Source organism: Aspergillus karnatakaensis (assembly GCF_047715665.1).
Source record: "Aspergillus karnatakaensis strain CBS 102800 unplaced genomic scaffold BJY04scaffold_73, whole genome shotgun sequence".
NCBI classification, from domain to species: domain Eukaryota; kingdom Fungi; phylum Ascomycota; class Eurotiomycetes; order Eurotiales; family Aspergillaceae; genus Aspergillus; species Aspergillus karnatakaensis.
The window spans coordinates 57914-81645 of record NW_027395785.1 but is presented as its reverse complement, the minus strand read 5'-3'; the positions used below and the strand labels follow the sequence as shown (position 1 = coordinate 81645).

At 50.9% G+C, this 23732-nt stretch overlaps 8 protein-coding genes and 1 non-coding gene across 9 annotated transcripts; 3 read left to right on the top strand and 6 right to left on the bottom strand.

Annotated features, from left to right (window-relative positions):
* Positions 1-457: 457 nt before the first annotated feature.
* BJY04DRAFT_223485 (major facilitator superfamily domain-containing protein) lies at positions 458-2033 on the top strand (the record flags this gene model as incomplete). Its single annotated transcript, XM_073717700.1, has 3 exons — positions 458-616; positions 660-728; positions 771-2033. The coding sequence occupies 3 exons, from the start codon at positions 458-460 to the stop codon at positions 2031-2033; spliced, it is 1491 nt and encodes a 496-aa protein (XP_073565814.1).
* A 630-nt stretch (positions 2034-2663) lies between these two features.
* BJY04DRAFT_210893 (putative C6 transcription factor) lies at positions 2664-5552 on the top strand (the record flags this gene model as incomplete). Its single annotated transcript, XM_073714324.1, has 1 exon — positions 2664-5552. The coding sequence occupies one exon, from the start codon at positions 2664-2666 to the stop codon at positions 5550-5552; it is 2889 nt and encodes a 962-aa protein (XP_073565813.1).
* Positions 5553-6084: 532 nt separating this feature from the next.
* On the bottom strand, positions 6085-6155 carry BJY04DRAFT_t147. Its single transcript has one exon. It is a non-coding gene; the product is annotated as a tRNA-Gly (tRNA).
* Positions 6156-6930: 775 nt separating this feature from the next.
* Positions 6931-8317, bottom strand: BJY04DRAFT_200711 (putative vacuolar sorting receptor (Mrl1)). Its single transcript, XM_073712977.1, has 3 exons — positions 7780-8317; positions 7446-7733; positions 6931-7396 (listed from the first exon to the last, which is right to left on the bottom strand). The coding sequence occupies exons 1-3, from the start codon at positions 8148-8150 to the stop codon at positions 7153-7155; spliced, it is 903 nt and encodes a 300-aa protein (XP_073565812.1). The 5' UTR covers positions 8151-8317; the 3' UTR covers positions 6931-7152.
* Positions 8318-8493: 176 nt separating this feature from the next.
* Positions 8494-10201, top strand: erg24B (c-14 sterol reductase). Its single transcript, XM_073712976.1, has 3 exons — positions 8494-8613; positions 8657-8961; positions 9007-10201. The coding sequence occupies exons 1-3, from the start codon at positions 8537-8539 to the stop codon at positions 10113-10115; spliced, it is 1491 nt and encodes a 496-aa protein (XP_073565811.1). The 5' UTR covers positions 8494-8536; the 3' UTR covers positions 10116-10201.
* Positions 10202-10223: 22 nt separating this feature from the next.
* On the bottom strand, positions 10224-12113 carry BJY04DRAFT_200709 (tRNA-specific adenosine deaminase; the record flags this gene model as incomplete). The annotated part of the gene is made up of 3 exons (XM_073712975.1): positions 10224-11835; positions 11896-11938; positions 12087-12113. Coding segments are annotated over 3 exons (1577 nt in total), but the record flags the coding sequence as incomplete, so codon positions are not given.
* Positions 12114-12767: 654 nt separating this feature from the next.
* BJY04DRAFT_223480 (uncharacterized protein) lies at positions 12768-13619 on the bottom strand (the record flags this gene model as incomplete). The annotated part of the gene is made up of 1 exon (XM_073717699.1): positions 12768-13619. The coding sequence occupies one exon, from the start codon at positions 13617-13619 to the stop codon at positions 12768-12770; it is 852 nt and encodes a 283-aa protein (XP_073565809.1).
* Positions 13620-18005: 4386 nt separating this feature from the next.
* BJY04DRAFT_210888 (NAD(P)/FAD-dependent oxidoreductase) lies at positions 18006-19318 on the bottom strand (the record flags this gene model as incomplete). The annotated part of the gene is made up of 3 exons (XM_073714323.1): positions 18006-18142; positions 18197-18991; positions 19099-19318. 3 exons carry the CDS (start codon positions 19316-19318, stop codon positions 18006-18008), a joined length of 1152 nt encoding a protein of 383 aa, XP_073565808.1.
* A 1124-nt stretch (positions 19319-20442) lies between these two features.
* On the bottom strand, positions 20443-22592 carry BJY04DRAFT_210887 (uncharacterized protein; the record flags this gene model as incomplete). Its single annotated transcript, XM_073714322.1, has 5 exons — positions 20443-20706; positions 20814-20957; positions 21099-21203; positions 21304-21897; positions 22566-22592. The coding sequence occupies 5 exons, from the start codon at positions 22590-22592 to the stop codon at positions 20443-20445; spliced, it is 1134 nt and encodes a 377-aa protein (XP_073565807.1).
* Between the last annotated feature and the right edge of the window lie 1140 nt (positions 22593-23732).

The window sequence follows — 23732 nt, the reverse complement described above, 5'->3', positions numbered from 1 at the left end:
TTCTCTAGCGTTTGGAGAGGGCCCATCTGCTTTGAAGGTTTTGAGGATTTCTGTGATTTCTCCATTTTGAATATGTTGAAAGATGATAGAGCAAATCTGTTGTTGGGCTTGGTCAGTGTCTTCACCACAGACGCGTATAAACACACGCTCGAGATCCGATCTAACCCGATTTGGACATATCTGTTTTTGCACCTGTGCAGTTGAATGCGTCGGCATTGCTAATTTGTCCTCAACCAAGAATCTGTGGCTTAGTAGTTATCTATCGGCTTACTGCAGCAACAGTATCTCATAGAGATCATCAGAGGGTGGTTGATGGAGGTCATTCCAAGCATGGCTGCTTGACTACTGTAGGTCCCTCGCGATAAGCCTCGTCTCCAACTGATAAGACCCCCCCCCATCACACTGCTTCCTCCAACCCCTCCATCACATCCTGTCAACACCAGCACTTTTCTTGCAAATGAGCTCAGATCACGATGATGCCTCCCTCGCCCCGTCTTGCGTCTTGCGCAAGATCGACCGCCGGCTGATTCCTCTGTTGTTCACCACCTACATGCTCAGCTTTATGGACAAAACCATCCTGTCCAGTGCCTCGGTCTTCGGTCTCATCGAAGATACGGTATGTCTCATCGCTTGCGTATAGACTGGGCTGATGAAATTAGCATCTCGTTGGACAACAATACAGCTGGGTGTCCAGTATCTTCTACTTCGGGTTCCTGCTCTGGCAATGGGTACGTCCTTCCGCCACTTAACGGCTGGAGCTGACAAGACAGCCTACCAATTTCCTCATCCCACGAGTGCGGGTTGCGAAATACCTGGCTCTGGATACATTAATCTGGGGCGCCGTTGTGGCTTTGACCGCTGCCTGTACTACGTATGGCGGCTTGCTAGCTGTGCGATTCTTCCTAGGCGTAGCGGAGGCCACTATAACCCCTGCATTCATGTTCATCACAACCTCATGGTACACTCGTGATGAGATCCCAATTCGGACGGGTATTTGGTTCTCAGGCAACTCTATCGGAGGTCTTGTAGCCAGTCTCCTGGCCTACGCTATTGGCCATATTGACCACCCTCTGCGACCGTGGATGTGGATGTTCATCATCCTGGGTGTTGCCACTTTCCTCTGGGGCTTCGCAATCTTGACTCTCCTCCCGGACAGTATTTCAGATGCAGCCTTTTTGACCGAAGAAGAAAAGACCGTTGCCACTCGTCGAGTCGTCATTGAAGGAACGGGTCATACAGAGGGTACCGTGTGGCACCCAGAGCAAGCTGTCGAGTGCTTTCGCGATCCGAAAACATGGCACCTTCTCGGAGTTGCTGCCTTGACTCAAGTGCCTAACGGCGGCATCCAAAACTTCGCCAACCTCGTTATCAAGTCTTTTGGATTTACGGCCTTGGAGTCGACATTGATCAACATCCCTGTTAGCCTCCTCAGCGGTGCAACAGTGACCCTCACCGGATGGATCGCAGGCCGAACTCGCAACCTCAATTCCATCCTCATTGCTTGCGTTCTGACAGTATCGGGTGTCGGAAGCACCTTAGTCTATGCGCGCGTCTACCACGTTTCCTTAGGCGTCCAGCTCTTGGGATATTTTCTTTTAGCCACGGGTCCAGGCGCCTTACCACTCACCATGTCCCTGGCTCAGACGAACTACAAAGGAGTCACGAAGAAAATGACCATAACGGGCTCGATGTTCGTCGCATACTGCATCGGTAATATCGCTGGTCCGCATCTGTTCAGAGCAAGTGAAGCACCAGGCTACGAGACCTCGTTCCGAACGATCCTGATCTGCTATGCGCTGGCGGCCGGGCTGGCGCTTTCGCTTCATATCTATCTCCAACGTCTCAATGCTCGACGCGATCGTGAAGAGGGAGTCCACGGAGATGCTGGATTATCAGGCGCAGTTCATGGTCAACAGCAGAACACTCAAGGCAGCACTGAAGTCTCTCCACTTATCCGGTCAACCGTCCACGGGCAAGATGACAGCGACGAACTGACAGATTGGGGCACATTCGGGTTTCGATATCGTTACTAGAGTATAGAATAGACATGCAAAGCCTACGTCCACGTGTCGGCCAAAGTTAAATTCAGGCGCACGAGACCTTGAGAAAGTCAAAGTCTGTGGCTTTGACCATATAACAACCGAAATAAGAGCCGCAGTCGGGCAATTCCGGTTGACACTCACATCTGCTGCTGTAGACGCTCGATCATCGCCAGGATTCCCCAGAGTATCTGCTGTGGGTTTGCTGGTTCGCCCAAATTCTGAGCCGGAGCGGCTTTTTCGGGATCACCAATGATGATCGTCGCAATTCCTCATGACATCGGGTGGAGGGAAGGTAGTCGAGCTTCGGGAGCAGGCATATTCTAGATAGCTCCTGACTCTCAGTACAATACCGATAGAGGATCTATCGAGGTTATTGCTGAGGTTATTATCGAGTATATTGATTGATTATTAATGGACCCCCGGACAGTGAGCCAGGCCAACGCCAAGACCGAACCCTCGTTCTTCCCCGTCTTCGGCTCTCCGCCTCCAGATATTCACGATCCTCTCTCTCACTCACACGCACACGCACACGACTCGTCATTCTGGACCCCCTCCCCTTCTTCCTCCCTCGCCTTCCCGCCGAACGATGATCTCCCCGTCGCCGGGGAACCCGCTCCCATCATGATCCCTACCGAGTCCGACGAGTCCCCCATGGCCATCTCCTCCCTTCCCATGGCCGGCCACGACGACGTCGCTCTCCCCGACGATTTTGAGTCACACAGCCCCGCCAGCTCGCGCGGGCCAGGCAGCGCCCAAACAGCGGGCGACCTCCTTTCTGCACATTATACAGGCCAGGACCAAGCTCCAGACGGCCGAGACGACCCCTTACAAAACCAGGACCAAGGGGATAAGCCGGCATGGAGCGAGACAAAGACCAAGGCCGGGAAGGAGCGGAAGCGACTACCGCTTGCATGCATCGCTTGTCGCCGGAAGAAGATTCGGTGCTCTGGCGAGAAGCCAGCGTGCAAGCATTGCTCTCGGTCGCGGATCCCTTGTGTCTACAAGGTCACCACCCGCAAAGCTGCTCCTCGGACGGATTACATGGCGATGCTGGACAAGCGGTTGAAACGGATGGAGGACAGGGTTATCAAGACGATACCGAAAGACGAGCTTCGGGATATGGCTGCGATTGGACGATCGAATGTGCGCCCGCCGCAGCCGGGCCAGGTGACGAAGAGTCAAAAGAAGCGGTCGGCGGATGAAGCGTTCGCAGCAGAAATGGAAGAATGGGGGCGCGCGACTCGAAACGGGCCGCAGGATACGTTCCCAATGCGTCGTGAGGGCAAGCCGGACGGACCGAGTTTAATGACTGAGGGAGTCGAGTTTCTCCCCTCGTTGGAGATTCAAGAGCACCTGGCAGAGGTATTTTTCGATTGCGTTTACGGCCAGTCTTACTTGCTTCTGCATAAGCCAAGCTTTATGCGCAGACTCAAGGCGCGAACCGTGCCTCCTGTACTGATTCTCGCTGTTTGCGCGGTCTCCGCTCGCTTTTCGACACACCCGCAGATTAATTCCGAGCCTCCGTTCTTACGCGGGGAGAATTGGGCGAGTCCGGCCGCTACGATTGCACTGAAACGACACGACGAGCCGAACATTACGATTCTGACTGTGTTTTTGCTTTTGGGGCTGCACGAGTTCGGCACGTGCCATGGTGGGCGGAGTTGGTCGTTTGGTGGCCAGGCCATGCGCATGGCGTACGCCTTGCAGCTGCATCGAGAGCTTGACTATGATCCGTTACTAACACAGGCGAACGGGGGCGGTGCACAATTGAGTTTTACTGATCGAGAAATTCGAAGGCGCACGATGTGGGCATGCTTCTTGATGGACCGGTATAATTCATCCGGCAGTCAGCGACCGCCGATTGGAAACGAGAAGTTCATTCAGATCCAGCTACCGATCAAGGAAGCACACTTCCAGATGGAGATCCCGGGGCCAACGGAAGACCTCGAAGGCAACGTGCTTAACCCTGTGCCGGAAGATGTTGGCCAGTTATCGAATGCAAAGTCGAACATGGGCGTGTTGGCGTACATTATCCGCGCGGTAGTCATCTGGGGAAGGATAGTCGATTATCTGAATCTCGGTGGAAAGCGACGAGATAATCATCCATTATGGTCACCAGAATCCGGCTACTCGCGACTACGAAAGCAGATCGAAGACTTTTCGGCCTCCCTCCCAAGTCACCTCCATTTCACCTACGAAAACCTTCAAGTGCACGCCGCAGATCGTGTGGCTAACCAATTCCTTTTCCTTCACATTATCATCCATCAAAACACCCTCTTTCTCAACCAATTCGCCATTCCGCTCTCACCCGGTGGACGCCCTCCTCGCGATATGCCACGGACGTTTCTCAGCAATGCAGGACGAGCAGCGGTGGAGGCGGCACACCATATATCTATGCTCATCAACCATGCAACTCCATACCCCCTGACAGTCCCATTCGCTGGTTACTGCGCGTACTCGGCAAGTACTGTCCACATTTGGGGCATCTTCTCGAAGAACACACAACTCGAAGCGCGATCCAAGGAGAATCTGCGCTATACATACCGCTACCTGAATAAAATGAAAAAGTACTGGGGCATGTTCCACTACATGGTCGAGAGTGCCAAGGACCGGTACCGACAGTTCGCAGATGCTGCGATCAAGGGCACAGTAGCAACTCAAAACGGCCCTGTCACTCCAATGTTCCAGTACGGCGACTGGTTCGACAAGTACCCGCACGGCGTCTCGAGACAACACTGGGAAGACGCAGAACACCACCCCAGAAAGAACGACGACGAGGCGGTAATGAGCCAGAAACCCGACCTCCAAAGCGTCGAAGACTTCTTCGCCAGCCTCTCACCCACCCCTCAACCCAGCCACCCTCGTCGCCGCCAATCCCGAGCCGGCAGCAGAATTGACATCCCAGGCATCGACCAAACAACACCAACCCCAGCCTCGCAACAAATCGTCGACGTCAACATGGAAACCTCCCCGGGCATCCTCGGAACCTCAGGAACCGGCTTCCCCCAACCCATGTACTCCCAAAACCGCCCCGAGCACCAAACCTTCGGCCACGCCCCCTTCGACTTCACCATCCCCGTCACCGACCAACTCCCACAACTCGACCGCCAATTCGTCTACGACTCCTTCTCCGGCTTCAAACCCAGTCCCACCTCTTACGTCCCCGACCAACCCTCCTTCCCCACAATCAACGGCGTAGACGTCGCGCCCCCGCCGCCGCCGCCAGCTGATCCCGCAGCCATCTTCACCGGCCAAATGGACCCGAACGCCCCGTCAGGAACAGGCGAGTTCTATCAACCCAGCGCGTGGTTCCTACCGTTCAACCTAGATCCAATTGGCGCAAGCGCCGGTCTGGATCCGGGGTCTCAGCCTGATACCACGACGCCGGATATGGGGGGTTTCGCGACGACGGGGAATACGCCGATGGCGACGTATGAGTATAAGATGGCGGGGATGGGGCAGGGGCATCCGCATGGGCATGGGCATGGGCATGGGCAGATGAAGGAGTAGGAGGAGGAGGAGAACAGTGGTGTGTGTACGATGATTGTAACGTAACGTTCGATGATGATTACTGTATCTTTAGCTTGGTTTCTTCTATATAGCCGATATATTTGGCATTCTGGCGAGGTCGCGTTTAGTTATAGGGCTGGTTGAGGGTGGGCTATAGGTTATATAGGTTATATATGTCAACAATATTCGACGCGATTTAGCTCTGGGTATAGTTGTGACCACTTTTGACTCTGACATATTAGTGATTGGTCACTGGACTCAAAATTTATCGCCTACGGTGAATATTCCAAGGCAAGTCCACAGAATTCGACGGCTCAGGGTAGTTAGACTATCTCCTCCCAAACGCGATGCTATTGCCCTCAGAGAATCGTGTTGTTCCCTGCACGATATTCCGCCTTGTCCCTCCTTCGCGATCTGAACAACCTCTGAATCGGTGAGTCCAAGGGCCCCGCCTCAGTATTAAGTACCTTGATAAAACAGAAGTTGGTAAAGTGAGGTGGGAAATATACCAAGAGCAAAAAAGAAATTGCTGTGCATCATCCGTGAATCGAACACGGGCCTCATCGATGGCAACGATGAATTCTACCACTAGACCAATGATGCTGCTGGTTGATGTAGTGCTGCTCATTTTTTTAGAATATAAGCTCCAAAAAAAGAATAACGTTCTTCAGATCACGGCCCTCTCCTCTTGACTAGGGAGTACAAGAGGGACAAAGGTTCAGTGGGTGGAAGTTTCATAGGTACGATGCAATATCAAAAGACCTATGGAATATGTCCGATATCTACGCTGAGCCTGATCTTTCAGAATTCTTTCAGCGACTTCGAAATTATTGAGGGTGACTTGGTCCAAATTGATAGTTCGTCTTGTGCAAAAAATATATATATACAACGCCTTGGTTACAGACACAACCCTATCCATTTCTTCAATCCCAATCCTAGTGTTTGATTTCATAGCCCGTCCATCCATCCATCCATCCAGTCATTCATCTCATACTCATACTCATAGTAGATACATAATCCATAATTCACATAGTACAGCCCATTAGCCTAGCGCAGTGCTTCTTCCACATTCCGCCCCCAATTCCCCAAATACCCTCCTTCGCTCTAACTACCATCTATCCTCTGTCTCAATAGAATAATAACCAAGTAAGTACAGAGTACAGAGTACGGTTAGTCGTCCCACTCCTCGTCCAGCTGGTCAATTAGGCGGTTCTCTGCGTCGCGGTCGTGGCGGCCGCGGGAGGATCCTGGTCCTCCGGCTGGTGCGTAGCCGGCTGGTGCGCGGCGGAAGCGGAAGAGCCGGGCGAGGGAGGAGAGGAGGATGATCGTCATGTCCTGGTGGAGAGTTGTTAGCTTTTATGATGGAAAGAGATTGAGTGGAGACTGGAGGTACGGAAGTTCAGATCAGATGGATGAATGAGATAGGAGGTAGGATAAGTAAGCATGCTGATTCTCTTGTCTTCGAGTTCTATAGTCTTCCCTGCCGTGTATGGCCAATTTAGGATCAAGGAGTGACATCGCGATCAACGCGCAGGTAGGTACATCTATAACAATAAAGAAAAGGATGACTTGTGTGAAGGGCAAGGCCAGCAAGTAGCGTTCAATCCAGCCGTGATACCGGTAGCTTTGCATTGCTCGGGTCCCTGGTCGAGTGCGATGGTGATGGGCGGTGCCTGAATGATGTCCGTCGGAATGGTATCAATGCCAAAAGACTTACTTTCAAGAAGTCGACGATTCCTGCCCAGAGGCTGTAGTTCGGGCATTGGCGCCAGCCACGTTGGTGCATGACCGTTCGTTGGTAGGCGCAGCCGCCGACGAGGTAGGCAGCGACGGCGATGAGGGCGCTGTAATAGTTAGTATGTGGTAGTTGCAGTGGTTGCAGACGGAACCTACATTATTCCGAAGATTCCACCAGGCGATAGACCCTGTCCAGCAGGGTCGTGACCATAGCCGCCACAGGCGGCGGAGCTCCGAACCTCAAAGAAGTATGTGCACGAGTCCATCGTCCCGACAAAAGAGACTGTTGGCGCAGTCGTCGTCACATCGCGGTCGCAGAGGAAGGAGATGATCGTTGACTTGTTATGCGAACCCTTGCCGATGTATTCGCCATCGCACGGAGAGCCGTCGGTGTAGTTCATGACGAGCTTTCGCCCTCGGAAGAATGGATCGGACGCTTGTTGTCTGTGCACTGTCAGTTATATCCACGCGACAACATCGATGGACGAACCCTATTGAATATGTCTTCCCTTCCTTCCGGTAGTATGCGCTGACATTCTGCCAATTCTGCTCTTCGATCCCCACCACGTCTGTGAGATTCTCGATCACCGGTCCACAGATATTCAATGTAAAGTTCGCATTGTAATCGTAACCCTTTGCGTGCCAGCTATCTTCTCGAGTGTGTTTGCGCGTCTTCTCGCCGTCGGTCGGAGGTGAGTGGACCGTCAGCGCGTTAAGATCATAGTATAGACCTGTCGTAGGAGACCGCGCGACGCACGGAGCGAGCTCATCCTTCGAGCCGGAAGAGTCGGAAGCGGCGTATACGGATGTGAAGGAGGTCGAGGCGAGGAGGAAGCTGAGGAGCGAGATCGGTGACTTCATCGCGGGGATGCCCAGCGGAGTCGGCGCGTGAGGAGAGCGCTAGGAGAAGGCAGTAGGTAATGAGATAACAGAAACGAGGGAATGGAGTTAGTTAGGCGTAACAATGAGATGGAAAAATAGAAGGAAGGGCCTGAGGAGGTGGTGATGAGGAAGATGAAACGTCGCAATTGGGGGATGCGGAGAACTCGGTCTTTGAGAGCTGCAGCCAAGCTCCAGGCTGTAAAGTTCTCGATGGTACCTCTCCGGCTCCTGTCCATCCGGTCTCAGACGAGGAGATCTTCGCCAATTCATAAATTCTGGGGTTCTCCCCGCTGGTTCTCTTTTTCTTGCATTTTTCTTAACTGTTCGCCCGATCAATTGCTTTCCCCCCTCGCCTGGCTCGCAACATGGCGTCCAAACATACGAAAAATGGTGTCCCCATCCAGCCGGTCCCTGAAAAACGAGGATACGAGTTCTTTGGCCCGTATGTTTTTCTGGCGTTTTTCTTGCAATTACTGACTGCTCAGGTACGGCGCATTCGCAATCACCTTCGGCCTTCCAGTCCTTCTCTTCGGCTTTACCTTCCTCTGCAACGATGTTTCCGGCTGCCCTGCTCCGTCCCTCCTCCACCCCTCCACCCTCACCCTTGACAAATTAAAAGAAGAAGTTGGCTGGCCTGAGGAGGGAATCAGCGCGCTCTACAGCACGGAGGTATTTCTTTGGGTTTTGAGCTATTACGTCTTGCAGCTGGTGCTGTACGTGGTCCTTCCAGGCCAGGTGGTAGAGGGAACTGAGCTCGCGTGTGGTGGAAGACTCAAATACAAGTTCAATGGTATACCTCTCGAGCAGGATTTGATGCATTCGCTAACCTCTACAGCCTTTCCTACTGCTATATTGATTCTGTCCGGCTTGGCTGCTGGCACTTACACATATGGCGCGGATTTTGTCGTGTGGACATTTCTTTGGGACAACTACCCTCAGATCATTACCGCGAACCTGATAATCTGCACAACAATTGCCCTCTCCGTGTACGTGCACAGCTTCTCCGTTCCTGCGCCCGGTCAGCCCAACCCCGAGCTACGACAGTTGGCCCCAGGTGGACACTCCGGCAATGTCCTCTACGACTTTTTCATCGGACGCGAACTGAACCCTCGAGTGCGGTTGCCGATTCCCTTCGTCGACGAGGCATCTCGAACAATCGATATCAAAGTCTGGAATGAGATGCGCCCGGGTCTCTTGGGATGGATCATCATGAACCTCTCCAACATCGCGCGCCAGTACCGAACCTATGGCTATGTTACCGACTCCATTGTCCTTTCGACGGCATTGCAGGCTTTCTACGTCCTTGACGGCCTGTATATGGAACCCGCCCTTCTGACCACCATGGACGTGATCATGGACGGTTTCGGCTACATGCTATCGTTCGGCGACCTCGTTTGGGTTCCTCTCATCTACAACTTCCAGACCCGATACCTCGCCGTGTTCCCATACGAGCTAGGTCTGCAAGGAATTCTCCTCGTTCTCGCTCCCACAGCTGTTGGCTACATGATCTTCCGCGGCGCCAACAACCAGAAAAACCGCTTCCGTCGCGACCCCAACGACCCCCGCGTCAAGGACATTAAGTACATCGAGACTGCTACTGGATCCAAGCTCATGACCTCGGGTTGGTGGGGCTTGGCCCGGCACATCAATTACCTCGGCGACTGGCTCATGTCGTGGTCCTACTCTCTGCCCACCGGCATTTCTGGATATGTCATTCTCAACACCGTGAACCCTTCTACCGGCGAGCTGCAGAAGCAGGCCGTGCAAACGCCTGAGTCTCGTGGCTACGCCATCATCTTCACCTACTTCTTCCTGATCTACTTTGGTGTTCTCCTCCTCCACCGTGAGCGTCGCGACGAAGAGAAGTGCAAGAGGAAGTACGGAAAGGACTGGGATCGTTATACCTCCCTTGTCCGCAGCCGCATCATTCCAGGAATCTACTAAACACCCGCGGGATCGCGCCAGCGGTCTCATTCAAAAGTTCACTTTAAGATCTTTTAATTCCACGCCAAGTTATCCTTCTATCTGATGATGTCTTTTTTTTTTTTTTTTTTTTTTTTTTGGGGAGTTAATGTACATGTAAATTACTATGCTATGTTTTCACCACATCTATAACCAATAATCATAATCATAATCATAACCATAACCATCCAGATCTTACCGCTTCCTTTTCTTAACATTCGTATCAACAAGAACATCCAATCCCCACTCCTCATCCCCTGAATTAGGCACCCAACCCTTCAAAACCTCCTTCGCAGCCCGCATTGCCCTTTTTCGCGCTCGGATTTGCCCCGTTACCCCGGGTTCCGGGTCCTTGAACTGTCGATACGTCGATGCATGGAACGCAGGTATGTTGGCATCAGCCTGAGCATCAGCATCAGACACCATTGCACCCTCGACTTCCCGAAACTCGCTCGCAAGGGACAGGGCAACCTCCCTATAACCCCTCCACATCTTCGCCCTTGACAGCGCTGACGCACCCCGGATCCCCGGCGAGGATATCTTATGGCCTTGTCTAACGCCGTTGATGAGACTCTCAAACAAGCCGGTTTTGGATCCGCGGAGGATAGGGAGGTTTTTTGAGCCGTTGTCTGATGGAGAGAGCACGGATGGTTCTGATTTTGCTTGTTGATGCTCGGTTGTAGGAGTAGAAGTAGGTGCTCGAACCCAGACGGCTGAGATATTCCCAGGTTTCGCCTTCTTCATTGTCTCGCCGTCCGGAACGGGGTCGGTTACTCGAGGCTTTCGAAACGCCCAGAGGGATTTCAGTTGTGCGGTTGGAATGGAGAGGATGGTGAAGGGGTGGAATGCGAATGCGTGTTCTCCTCCTCCATCTTCTTTTCTCGCACTTGCTGTTTCATCATCATCATCATCGTCATTGTCCCCGGCTTCATCATAGCTAGTACCCCAGTGTCTCCCAACTAAACCCCTCATCCTCCCGCTACTGCCACCCCCAAAACATCGCTCCACCCCCGTTCTGCTAATCTCCTCCTCCGGCAAAACCACACCCCTGATATAGGCATTCCAAGTAACAGCCACAAGCAAACTGGTCTCATAGTTCAGCAACGACGAAACCTGCCGGAGCGCCATCTTATCGGAGCACGATTTGCTCTTCGTTGCGGCGGCGTCCGCGCGCGCGGGCTTGCGGCGCACAGAGCCGAGGTTTTGGAAGTGGGCGCGGCCGGAGAGGAGGATTGGCTTTTCATTTTGGTTCTTGTTCTGGCTTTTATTTTGTGATTGTGGTTGGGGGGATGTGTCTGAGGGTGTTGTTGGGATAGGATCCGGCATCGGCATCTCCCAAGGCGTCGGATCCTCCTGCGCAGCCATGACGAGCTCCATGCTTGCGTCGCCGCAGGGGGCGCAGGTGCAGTACATGTATATTGCTATGTCAGGACGGAGTTCGAAGGGTGGTTCTGGCCCCTCTTTTCCTGAGATTTGAAGGCGCTTTCGGCGCCGGATATACTGGGAGACAGACTGGTCTGTATCTCTGGCAGATGCAGAGCTTGAGTCTGGGGATTCCTGCTCGCGGGAGAGGTAGCTATGGCACTCGGACAGGAGCCAGAAGTTGAATGCGCGCATGGCGAGGATCTCGGCGTGGCTGTCGTGGAGGACCAAGCCGTTGCAGTGGGTGATTTGGCTTGCCGGAAGGCATTTTGCGCCGGTGCTGGGGGTGTTAGTTCTCTTCTTGGAGTGTAAGGGCATGAGTAAGGGGAAGGGGGCTTACGTGACGGTGATACAGGTTAGTGTCTCTTCGGGGGTGTTTTCGCCTGAGAAGAATGTTAGTTGACTGTAGGTCACCTGTCAGTTCCATTTAGGCATGGACATGCATGTGTAGAGACGCGCAAATATTACAAACATTCAACGTTACGACGTCTCAAAGTACAAAGACGCTCGGTTGAACAGAAATTAACTCACCCTTTACAAGAACGATCCCCGTCATAGGAATCCACTCTGCTCTCGCGTCATCTCGGATGATGGGCTTGCTGCGCTTGGGCAGGCCGTCAAAATAATTATGAACTAGGGTTGCAATTCGAGATGCTAGTGGATTTGTCTTGGTTTCTGTATCTTCCATTGCCGAGAAAATAACATTGAGCATAAAGGGCTCCTTGGGTTCTGCTCAGAAGACAAGATCGATTCCGTCGCTTAAAACAGGGATTTATGCAAAACATAAATGCATCACGTGAGCTGGTTATACATGGTCTGCGGCTCGAATATGATTGGTCAAGATGAGCCACCATACCGCACCAAGTGAAAACGCCAGGGGCTTGAATACAAGACTCGAGGGCCTGTGGATTTACACCGGAAACAGTCTGCCGTTACTGAAACCAGAAGATCGATGTCTGGAGGTATCCAGACGCATTGCTTAGAGAGATACCTTGAACGAGACTCGACAAATCTTATGAAGAGCTTTGATATCATAAAACACAAACTGCAAGGCATGCGTAAACAATAATAGGCTGTAGCTGAAGCGAAGGAGAACATTAGGATAAGACAAATTGATTTTCTCACAGCAGACTTGGGAATAGACAGCAATAAAAGGAGATTAGGGCAGATAAGCCAACAGCAAGAATAAAACAACAACAAAAGACTCAAATACTAATCGCGTGGGAACTCCCGCTGCAACCAGCGTTCATATGCTGTGCCACTGCAGGATTGATCGGATGTGCAACCAGCCGGATCGTAACCAGCATAGCTGTAGAAAGCCGCTTTTTTAACTTCCAACTCCTCTCCCATAACATTCGGCGGAAGGTCACTGCTCTCATATCCAATATAGGCGGTAACAGTGCCATCAAATGAAGACTGGATTGCTGCTTCATTTGCAAAGAGTGCCCCGGCTGTGTGGTCACTATGGTCGCCCGTGCCAAAGTCATCAAGGTAGTTGAGTGTATTCACGGCATGCGGGTCGTAGTCATCAATGATCCAGGCAATTGTATCAATCAGGGCATCACGAGTATATGTCATGCCTGATTCATCCACACTCCTGATTTCTGGGATGGCGGACTTCCAGAGCTTTTCCATGCTTTCATTGCCTGTGTTGGCAAAGCCATTACCATCTGCACTGCCATCTGGCAGGCGCAGGAAAATAAGCGATATATCGTCCTGATCAACTAGTGTGTACAGAGAGATGTCTCTGTCTGGAATGTCAAGACTAGACTCGGTCCAGTCATCGTCAACACCGGCCATTCTTGCATAGGCAGCCAAGGCTCCGCTTTGCCGACCTGTCCAGTATTCTGAGTCAAGCCCGGCATCTCCAGCTGTAAGAAAGAGAGTCTGAACGCCGCGTCCGACATCGATATCTTGCATAATCTCGGGGTTGAGAAAGAGGAGGTCGTCATCGTGGTGGGCGACAATGTTTAGAGTCCGATGATAGTCATCATCTTGACAAGCCACAGGAAATGCAAAGACTGTCAAGAGCCCAATGGTAGCTGGAAGTAAGGTGGGATACATCGTGAGTAATTAAAGCACGCTGTCGTGTAAGAGAGTAGTTAGTTGATAGAGCAGAAAGTATCTGTTCGGGTTCAGGTAAGTCCTTTGGCAGGGAAGAAGCAAAAGGTTACCATGTTTATATAGTAATGAGAGCCTTCCCAAAACAGGTATACTCGAATTAGACTATCTCTCTTTACCGTCTTCAGTTATATATCAGCTGCTAGAGCGAAAGTGCCTATGTTTTCAGCAAGATCATGGATGAGTATAAGGGCAATTCTATTGAGGCGTTCTATAGCTACTGCTACCGGACACTGTACCAAAGCAAGGTAGTAAATTATTGGCCAACTACTTATCGACCGCGCTTCTTGAAATTCTTGTAGGCGGCGAAAGAGTAGTGGCTGTTATAGGATAGAGCTTGAGCGGAATGGAGTTATACTAGTCATACTAGCATCAGCTGAGAGAGTCCCCAGATATACTAGATACTAACAAACCGATCTCTACGGAATCCTACAGAGTTTTTATGATGTTAGGTCCTTACAAGTCTGGCACAATAGATTTGTAGTAAAGATAGTGTAGCCCTAAGCAGGAACCTGGATTGAGTGCATGGGAGGCAAGGGGTTCAGCAGGTGAGGAATGCGAAAACAAAGCTATAGTTACAACAAGCACGCTGAATTAAGCCATGGGGTGCAGGTGGCAGGACTGGAATCTCGGAAAAGACTTCCAGTGGCATCACTACTAGCCACGCAGAATAAGACAAGAATGCAACAACAACTTTACCAGCCTTAGTATCTATTATTAGTAAAGCTGTACCAGCCCGCTGGGCTACTCATTATCTTTTGAGTCCTTCATTCTGCAGCTAACTTTCATCATGATATCGGCAGCGAGCTTCTCAAAAGCATTCCCTTTTATGATAGTGTCAAGTGTATTCGCTGAGGAGACACTTTAAAACCAAGTTTGGCGATTAAAATATGGTGGGGCTGCAGTAAGGATCGCCGTATTCTCAGTCTATACTACAAAGTGGTATAATATGTGTTCCAACAAAAGGTTTCATGTCCTTACTATGTGTCATGACCTCTCTTTATATCTGTCTGAGCAGAACCATGGCCATCTACACAATGGTCTGTGAGAGAGGAGCCTATGCGCTCGAGACATATCAGATACCGTGGCTTCTACGTTTCCAACACATTAAGCTATCCAAGATACAAGACAATGAAACGATCTTTAGTGTGTGCGTTGTTCTTCAATACATGTTCTGCAGCCTTGAGCCCTTCATCTCCTCGCAAATATTCTCGAAATTAGACGCTCGTGCGCATGTATCAAACACGACCAGGGCATGGCATTACGCATCTAGGAGCCCCAGACAGATAGATATTTCACACCCCCCCTTCCTCTACCTCATCGCGTCATCTGGAAATGCCAACACTTCTCCGCCTCTATCCAACTCACTAGCTGCGAGAGGGAGTTATACTATCTCACTCATGATGATCCTTGATGCTGCAGCGGTGCTGGTTGCAGCAGCTTTGGTCTGGAGCTCGGATGCTGCATGTAGCTCAGCAGGGCTGATGGGCGTAGGTATGGTTGCTGCTTCTGTAGGAGTCTCTGTGGCCTTTGGAGCGGCGGCATCTCGAACGGCGCGGAATATAACCATGGCCATTGAGGTCTAACAAGCAGAAGTTAAACATCACAGAGAGCTTTGCGGCCGTTGCGCATCAATGGGCTTCATGATAAACGAGCTTCCGAGGCACCACGGGCTTGGTCGTGGGAGTGATAGATGGTAGCCCTAGAGGCAATAGCTCATGCTGCCAGGTTGACTTCAAAGCTGCCTGGGCCGGCCATTGGGGCGGCTATCCTGGGAGTCTATATCACTCGTAGGAGGCTCACTGTTTGTAATCCCATTTCATGTGCGGGTTAGTTTCTTTCTCTTGATGGCCACAATTACAGAATATTTATGGTCGTTTCGAATAGCTGAGATTGACAATATTGTTCTTATCAGACGTCCTTTGCAAGGCCATCTCCATTCACGAATAGGCCGCTATATCACAGGTAATATGAGTCAATCAGCAAATAGATCATTCAGGTCAATCATTCCATCCTCTTCACGCGAATCTTCATAGTCCGGGAACAGAGAAGCAGGATCATTGGACCTGAACTTGAACAAATACCCGTGACCACGCGCCTATGGCCATAAGTTCACCCAAAACGCGTCTTTGTCATAATGGCGAATGGAGTCCACCACCTCCTCAAATATCAATAAAGGTTGCCGAGAGATGCACGACGCCTGGAGTCGGTGCAGAATTGCCGATGGGCTGAGAAACGAGCCAGCTGTTGTTGTACTTGAGAGATATATCTTTTCTTCAGACAGAGGTTCATCTGGGGAAAGAATCGCAGGCCAGAAACGAGTCTCTGCATAAAATAAATGAGGGTCACCGAAATAGTTGCTACTCAGATCTGTTCTATGCGAGTACAACATAACACCGAGAGCCTCGCAAAGCAGCTCCGGACCTGGGGTTTCCACGAGAGAAGATATGAATGCAGCTGAGACCCCGAGAGCAATTTGCAGAATCGAAAGTGCATTCGCTCTAATTAGGAGGTTGATGCATTGGCAGACTTCATTAGACCATTCAAAATTTTAACATTCTTGACACACCATCCAGAACGCAGCCCACCAGTGCTGGGACGCGACCCAATTTGTTCCAAACGCGACCCTAGATCTTCGAAAAGCATCGGTTCCGAATGATCTGACGCAAACCGTACTTGCCAATATGTAGTGTTGCTGAGATTGGCCCCGTGCTTGATGAACACCTCCAACAAGTCTAAATCAAGCTAATTCCTGGCGCTGGCAGTATAGTACAGAAATCGAACTCATGCACATGGTTCCTCTTTGTCACTGGAGGATTGAGGCCTCCCCTTGGGGCTTGAGAACATTGGCTGGTTTGGGTCTGCGCCCAGTTCGAGGAGTTGCTGGATAAAGGCTTTGAATGTTCCCACTCTGTCACAGGCAAGGAAGAAAAGATAAGACTCATATCTTTTGCTCAGTGGAATACCTCTGTTAAGAATTGAGCAAGCAGGGCGCTGTCTTGGGCAAAGTCTATTATGTGCTCTAAGATGTCGAGGCTACAATGTAAATCCCAAGTATAACCGAGCTCCCATAATCTATATACCCAGTACTTGGTCTGGTAGATTTCTTCCATTGACTTGTCGAGATAAGGAGACAGCTGGCCATCTGATCGGGCGTTGTGGTTGATTGGGTGATACACTTGATCATCGAATCAACGTCTGGACCAGGAGAGGAATCGGGATCACCGCAGATCAGAAATCCAGTGGTAATGGATGTGTAATAATTGAATGGGTAATTGGGCCGGCATTCAAGATAGCGGCGCCCGACTCTTGGAGGAAAACTCAGGCTGTGCGATGACGAAGCTTATGGCCCTATGCGACGACAACTCATTTCGCCACGACGGCAGATTATCAAATATAGCATTCTGCGGTTTCTGACAAACTAGCATATCTGTACAGACCACGTTAATCCTTTTCTCAACAAGCGAGAGGAGTATCTGCAAGTCCTGGTATTGACGTGCGGGCACGCGGCCTCGAAAGGTCTCGTATATCCCTACACAATGCACTAGGGGTAGAGGATAACTTTACGATACCTGGAATACTGGCTTATAGGACTCAGCGAATAGAACCATGTTGAAGTAAGCGCAGCCTCCGCGAGGTAAAGATCCTGGTCCGGTCCAAGTCTTCCAAGCATATTTTGGTACAAGGCATTCAGGTCATCTGGGAGTTGTCGAGATCTATCCGCGAGCTGTTGGAAGTCGTCGGGGTTTTCAATGCCTCTAAGCAAGACTTTGACTGCAGGAGTGGCCCAGAGAAACACTCCCTCAGCTTGACAAACTATCAGTTCTGCTAGCCTGCCTAACTGACCGCGATGTAGGGCTTTGCTTGTAACGTCAGTGGCTGCAAACTGATCATAGATAAACTTGGCTATGTCAGACCGCGTAAATGCATCAACTCTAAGAATCTCTGCTATAGACCTTTCAAGCTGATTGATGATCCGTTGTTCTGGCCGGGATGAAACACAAAGCTTGACTCCTCGCTGTGAGAGTTACTTGATAAGATCAAGAATACGTCTCACATCTTCTGATTGGCATTCATCGAGCGCATCAATCGACATGCAGACTGTATGGTGCTTGATCAGAACATCCAATGTTGAAAGGAGTAGGCTCCTCAGTTCACTGAGGTCCCATTTTGCCTGTGTCTTCTGGAACATGCATGCACTGCGCCGCTCTGGATTGCTATTGGAGTACAGCTTTGACTATTACTTGCACTGATATATCTTCATCCAACCTCTCCTATAGACACTTCCGCAGAAACTCAATACATATTTGAAAGTGTATCGACATGATTTCACTTCAGACGAAGCCCATTATAGAGATCCTCCACATCACTCCCCATCTCCCGTTCAACAGCCCTCGGCTCAGCCAGTCCTCTCTTCGCTGTCGAGTTCGACCCAATCAGAGCAATCTCCTCCGTAGCCAATTCAACTAAGAGACATGTTAGAACACTCCTTATCACAATCCCAACCGACCCAGACTCACCATGACAGTAAACCGCCGCCCTCTTCCCACTAGCCATCCCATGAGGAACATTAGTACTATTATCACTATTAGCGTCCCCAACGCCCCAAACACCCTTCACTGAAGTCCTCAGCCCTGCATTGGTCGAAGTGTCGATCTTCCCTCCAATGAACTTGACACCCAGCTGCTGCGGAAGCTTAGAAGCCTGGCTGGTGCCATAGTTGGTCATGAACGGCCCACGCTCTTCATAGCTCCCATCAGTGAAATACACCCGGAACTTATCGAACTCCTTCCGGAGTGCCTTGTCCTGAGTTTCATTTCCGTTCTGCACGCGCGTGATATTCGCTATCGCCTTGTCGTTGATCGTAACATTGTACGCTTTGAAGACAGCCTGCCAGTTTGGATTTTTCTGCGCAAGCCGATCCCACTGAGCCGTGTTGTTCGTGCCGTTAGAAAATACGCGGATGTCCTGGTTTAGTGTTGGATGTAGCTCTCTGACGCTATCATACGCATCGGAGAGGTTCCCCAGAACACCCAGGGGCTGATCTCGGTGCTCAAACCCATCGCACCAGGGACACCAGTAGATACCCTTTCCAAAGGCCTCGCGGAGGCCCGGGACGGCGGGGAGATCGTCCTTCAGACCGCTGCCGAGGATGACTTTTCGTGCGGAGAAGGTGGTTCCGTTTTCCACTGTCGCGGTGAAGCTGCCGTTGCCTGTGGCCTTGAGGGAGGTGACTTTTGCGTCGATGAAGGTTGTGACGTTGTAGAAGGAGATTTGCTCGCGGGCTTTGGCGCGGAATTCGGCGGGGACGACGTCTGTGAGGTGATTAGCTTCGCTGCGCTGCGGGAATGAGGTTTGGAGAGCTGTTGGGAAGGGGTTCTGTATTGGGGAGATGAAGAGGGGGAGAAGGGGGAATCCATACGGTCACTTCCAATAACATCGTGCATGTGTCTAGTCGGATTGTTGCGGTACTCGCCAGAGTCGAAGAGGGCTACTTTTCTTAGAACGCGCGAGAGGCCGCTGGCGGCGCTGAGCCCGGAGGGGCCGCCGCCGATGACGATGACATCGTATTGGGTCTGGTTGAGCTGTCCTAGTGTAGGGACGAGCACTGTGCACAGTGCGAGAAGCTTCTTCCAATTCATGATGGGCGAGCAAGGCAGCAAGGACGGTAGGTATCACAATAAGGTAATACCATGGAAAGGGGGTTATTTATTACATTGCGAGAAATAGAGGTAGACCATAGACTACCAAGTGTGATATCTATAAGCTTTGAGGGATCACTAAGACCAAGCTAGCAGTCATTGACAACACGAGTCTCGATGTAACCCTGCTTGACTTTTCATTTGCTGTTTTATGGCTTAAATTGCATTGACGCAACCATGATAAGGAACCATAACGGGACCGCTCATTGGACACTGAGCTCTGGAACTGTGAGAAATCTAGTTGCTCTCAGACATGCTCATCTGTATCAAGGGAAGTTTATACAATCCTTCGATGGACTCGATGTACGGTTGCGGTTCATGTAACGCGGGAGGAAACCCATAACCTAGTGATGTAATGACTATTGTTCCAATTCGATTTTACGGACCCATGGTTAACTGCGGAATCTGTATCCGAAAACAATCCTCACCTATATTAGATTGCGAGTCTTCGTACGTCTGAATGATCAAATGATAAATGCTTGATTTTCAATTCCGCTGCAAGAGATAGTTGAGTCGTCCTAATTGCTACCCCTTCATAAACCTGTGAGGGTTGTTTGGTCTACGGTCCGCCTAAGGTAGCAGTTTATTCTCTTAGGGCTTACAATTCAAGTGTCCGCTACTGCATGTGTAATGTAAGAAGATCAAGTCCTTAGGTAATAAAGTAAGCGCACACATCCTTGAGAGCTTTCTAGCAACTTTTCATCGTTGTATGTTGGTTGCTACCTTGGAGGAAAGGTTCGAATAACCCGAGGAATTAGACTTGAATGTGAGAAATGGCGAGACGCAGCGGATGAGGCAGAGAGGACTTTACTGGTTACATGTCTTTGACCTCGCAAGCAGACAGTCGGTTAGCCCTAATCAGATACGGAATTGATGTAACAGGCATGAATCGTACACAGTCATAACTATACTCCGACCAGGTAAGGAGAGCTCATCCTAGTCTTTATGGATTGCCTCTGCTCCAGGCATTACTGCAGAGGGTAGAATTTCAATATCTCATGTAGTCCGGTCTATCTTCTTCACCAACTCCACTCTAACCCACAGAACGAACTAGCACGAGCCATCTAGGCAAACAACCCACTACACCGATCCAACCCCGCGGACTCAACAAGAATCGGATTCACAAACTGGCAATTCGGATCTATCACCTCCTGCACATCTAACCACTCACTCAACTTCGGATAGATCGCCGCTGAGGAAGTCGCATTGTTCCACAGTATCTTATTCCAATGCGGACGAATATTATACTCCTCTCTGAACCTGGGTACAAATTCGCTCGCCAACTCCTGGTGGAACCACTGCAGCGGAAATTCATTATAGTTCGGCATCTAGCTATACTCGAGAGCCGCAAGGACCCCACTAGAGTTCTCAGGGAGACTGTACTTGCTATGCGGGCTGACCCAGGCGTCGTCGGCTTTGATAAGCGGGTGATGACGGTCATGTCGTCGCTAAGGTACCCCGTGTCTGCGCCGCTGTCGAGATCAGCGTTCATGTAGGGCGCGAGATGCGGGCTTTGGAGCTTGGCGTAGTTGAAGTAGTCGACGTCGATGTTGGCGAGGTGTTCGATTGGGGAAAAGTGCTTGAATTGACCCATGAAGCCGCGGTAGCAGAGGCCCGGGGGCGGGGAGCTGATGGCTTCCATGGAGGTGTCATAGCAGACGTAGTTGCGGTTGCAGCGGCCGCAATCGTTGGCGCAGTAGTCGAGGCTGCAGTTCTAGACGGCGTTGTAGTCAGTTTCTTCCCAGGAGACGAGGATGGCTTCGGGGATGAGGACGAGCTCGTGCTTCTCATGGCTCCAGTCGAGGTGTGGGCCGAGGATTGTTGGCTTGGTCGTATTGTTCGCCGATGGCGGCGATTTGCTCGTATAGCTCGGTGATGTTGGGGTTGCGCTTGGAGTAGGTGATTGGTTGGGCCTGAATGGTGACTTCGATGATGATGCCGAGGGCGCCGATGGAGATGGTGAAGGCCTTGAGGAGGTCTGGGTTATTGTCCTTGTTGATGGTGTGGATGTTACCCTGGGTGTCGAGGACGCGCATGGCGATGATCTGCGTTGCGAGATTCTTGTGCATCTTGCCGGTGCCGTGGGTTCCTGTTGTCAAAGCGCCGACGTAGTTCTGGATATTCTGGCTGCCGAGATTATGGACTTGCAGGCCGTGCTCACGGAGAATAGGTAAGAGACCAAGCAGTTCCCAGCCGGCGCCAAAAGTGACGGTGTTGTTCCCGCCGATTTCATTGTGGGCCAGGTTGGTCAGGCTGAGGATATAAGAGTCACGGTCGGTCTCGCCCTCATTGACGCAGGTGGTTAGGTCGCCGAAGCCGTGGCCGAAGTCGTGGTCGTTGCCGACGGGTCGCAGTAGAGACTTGCGGAGGTGCTGATCCTTGAGGAAGTTGACCAGATCAGCCTCAATTTCAAGGGCGAAGAAGGCTGTAGCCTTGCAAGTGATACTGTTCGTCCAGTTCCACCAGCGGTGTGTGGAGGCTCCTTGGCCTAGGGCAAGGCCACTGACGTGATACTTCACCTGCGAGCACTAACAGCTTGGATTCATGAAGCCGTCATAAATAGGTGGGAGCTTCGAAGTTCAGATTTCTGCCTGCGCTAGGGCCAACAGATACGTAGCATCCATTTCATCTTCCCCATTGAAAAGTTACCGAACGGCCAGGCTGGTATTTTTTGAGTGCCTTACTAGAGGATCATCCTCATACACATGTCACCCCTAGGTCCCACAAACAAAGGGCTGATCTACAGCAGATACTCTACTAGTTTCCCCTTCGTAGTACCTGACACTTTTCTGACGGTATGTATATGGAGTGGACTGTATAGTGCAACGCCAAAGTTCTCGGAGATACCGATGCCAAGAAATGAGCTCACTCCGGAATTTGTCCAGAAATTTTGCGGAGTATGATCGGGACTGAGAGCCCAAATCCGGCCCAAACGAGCACTAGTTATGTCGTAGAGTCATAGCTTCTGAGTCCGGGTTAATCATGTAGAGCCCGCCGCACTCCAAAGTACGTCATTTACCGAGCCGTGGCCCCCATTGGCATTTGCATTGGCATTGAGCCCGAGGGAAAATCCCGATGCAGAAGGACTAAGGGAGTTACGAGATCTAACGGAGTATTATATGGAGGCTCTTTCTTACTGTATCAGTCTATAGAGCTGCAAATACAGGATCTACCTGATACTACATACTCCAAAGAGTATAGCTGCAATGATCATCACTGAACAAGCCAGCCAGGTCTCTGTACAGCCCCTCGTGATATATAGCCTAGATCCACAAAATATACTGAGTCGGCTACTGGGGAAAAGCCAAGTCGGGGTATCAAAGGTCCCGCCGCGGGCCAAGGCCGAGCCAAGAAGTGATGGACATCTATATCAGCCAAGACTCTGTTCACGAAATTAATTCCGCATGGGGGCCGGAGTTCTGTTAGGATAGGTCGGGATTACTATTGACACCGGGCTGGTTGTCACGGGAGTCTGGGTTGGTAGATAGATGATCAGAAGCCGCGCTTGTAGTAGTGATCTAAGCTCGAACATCTCCCCGCGTCTTTTTTTAACCCTGCTATAAATGCACCCACTATGTCCCAAGAAGCCAGCTTTGTTATCAGCTCTTGAAACTCTACTATGGTCATTTGTTGTGCTCACGCGTTTTGGCCATTTGGTATTCCCACAGCTATCGACCTAATTGAGCATCTTGTTGATTGATGGTTATTGCGAAGCTACTACGTCGCTTCGCACATAATGTGATGCACAACCCCGTTGCTCACGTGATCGAGCTCACCGGTAAGGATGGACTCTTTAAGCAAGAGGGTAAAGTCGAACCCCCCTCGACACGAACCTGCCCATGGGCCGAATGTAGTGTCGATAAAAGACAGACAAGCTAGCTGCTGTTCCAGTACTATGTGGACGTTGTGGTGAAAAGGTAAGCAGCAGAGTTTTGGAAGGAGCGATGATGGATCAGCTTAGCTGATCGAGGTAAGGTGTAGGTTCAGAAACTCAAGGACTTCGGTCTCAATTTTATGGAATGCGAGTTTGATCGGGAAATTCGCATTAGTATACTTGTTTATATCTTACCGCCGCCGCGCCTACTTACACGAAGCCACACATCAGGACGCTCCCAAATCAACAATGTTCTCGCACCAGCAGGACCCCAAGCAAGCCTTTGATCTTGACGCTGGAGTTTCTCAAATTCAAAGTCGGGGAGGATCTTCAAGAGCACCAGTCGAATTTCCATCAGTGCGAGACTCTTTCCAATACAATTCCTTGTCCTCGTGCTGAACGGCTGAAATGAGTCGCGATTGTCCCGAAGGTGTTTCCTCTTGCAAATCTATGATGTTCTCAATACAATTCGTGTTATTA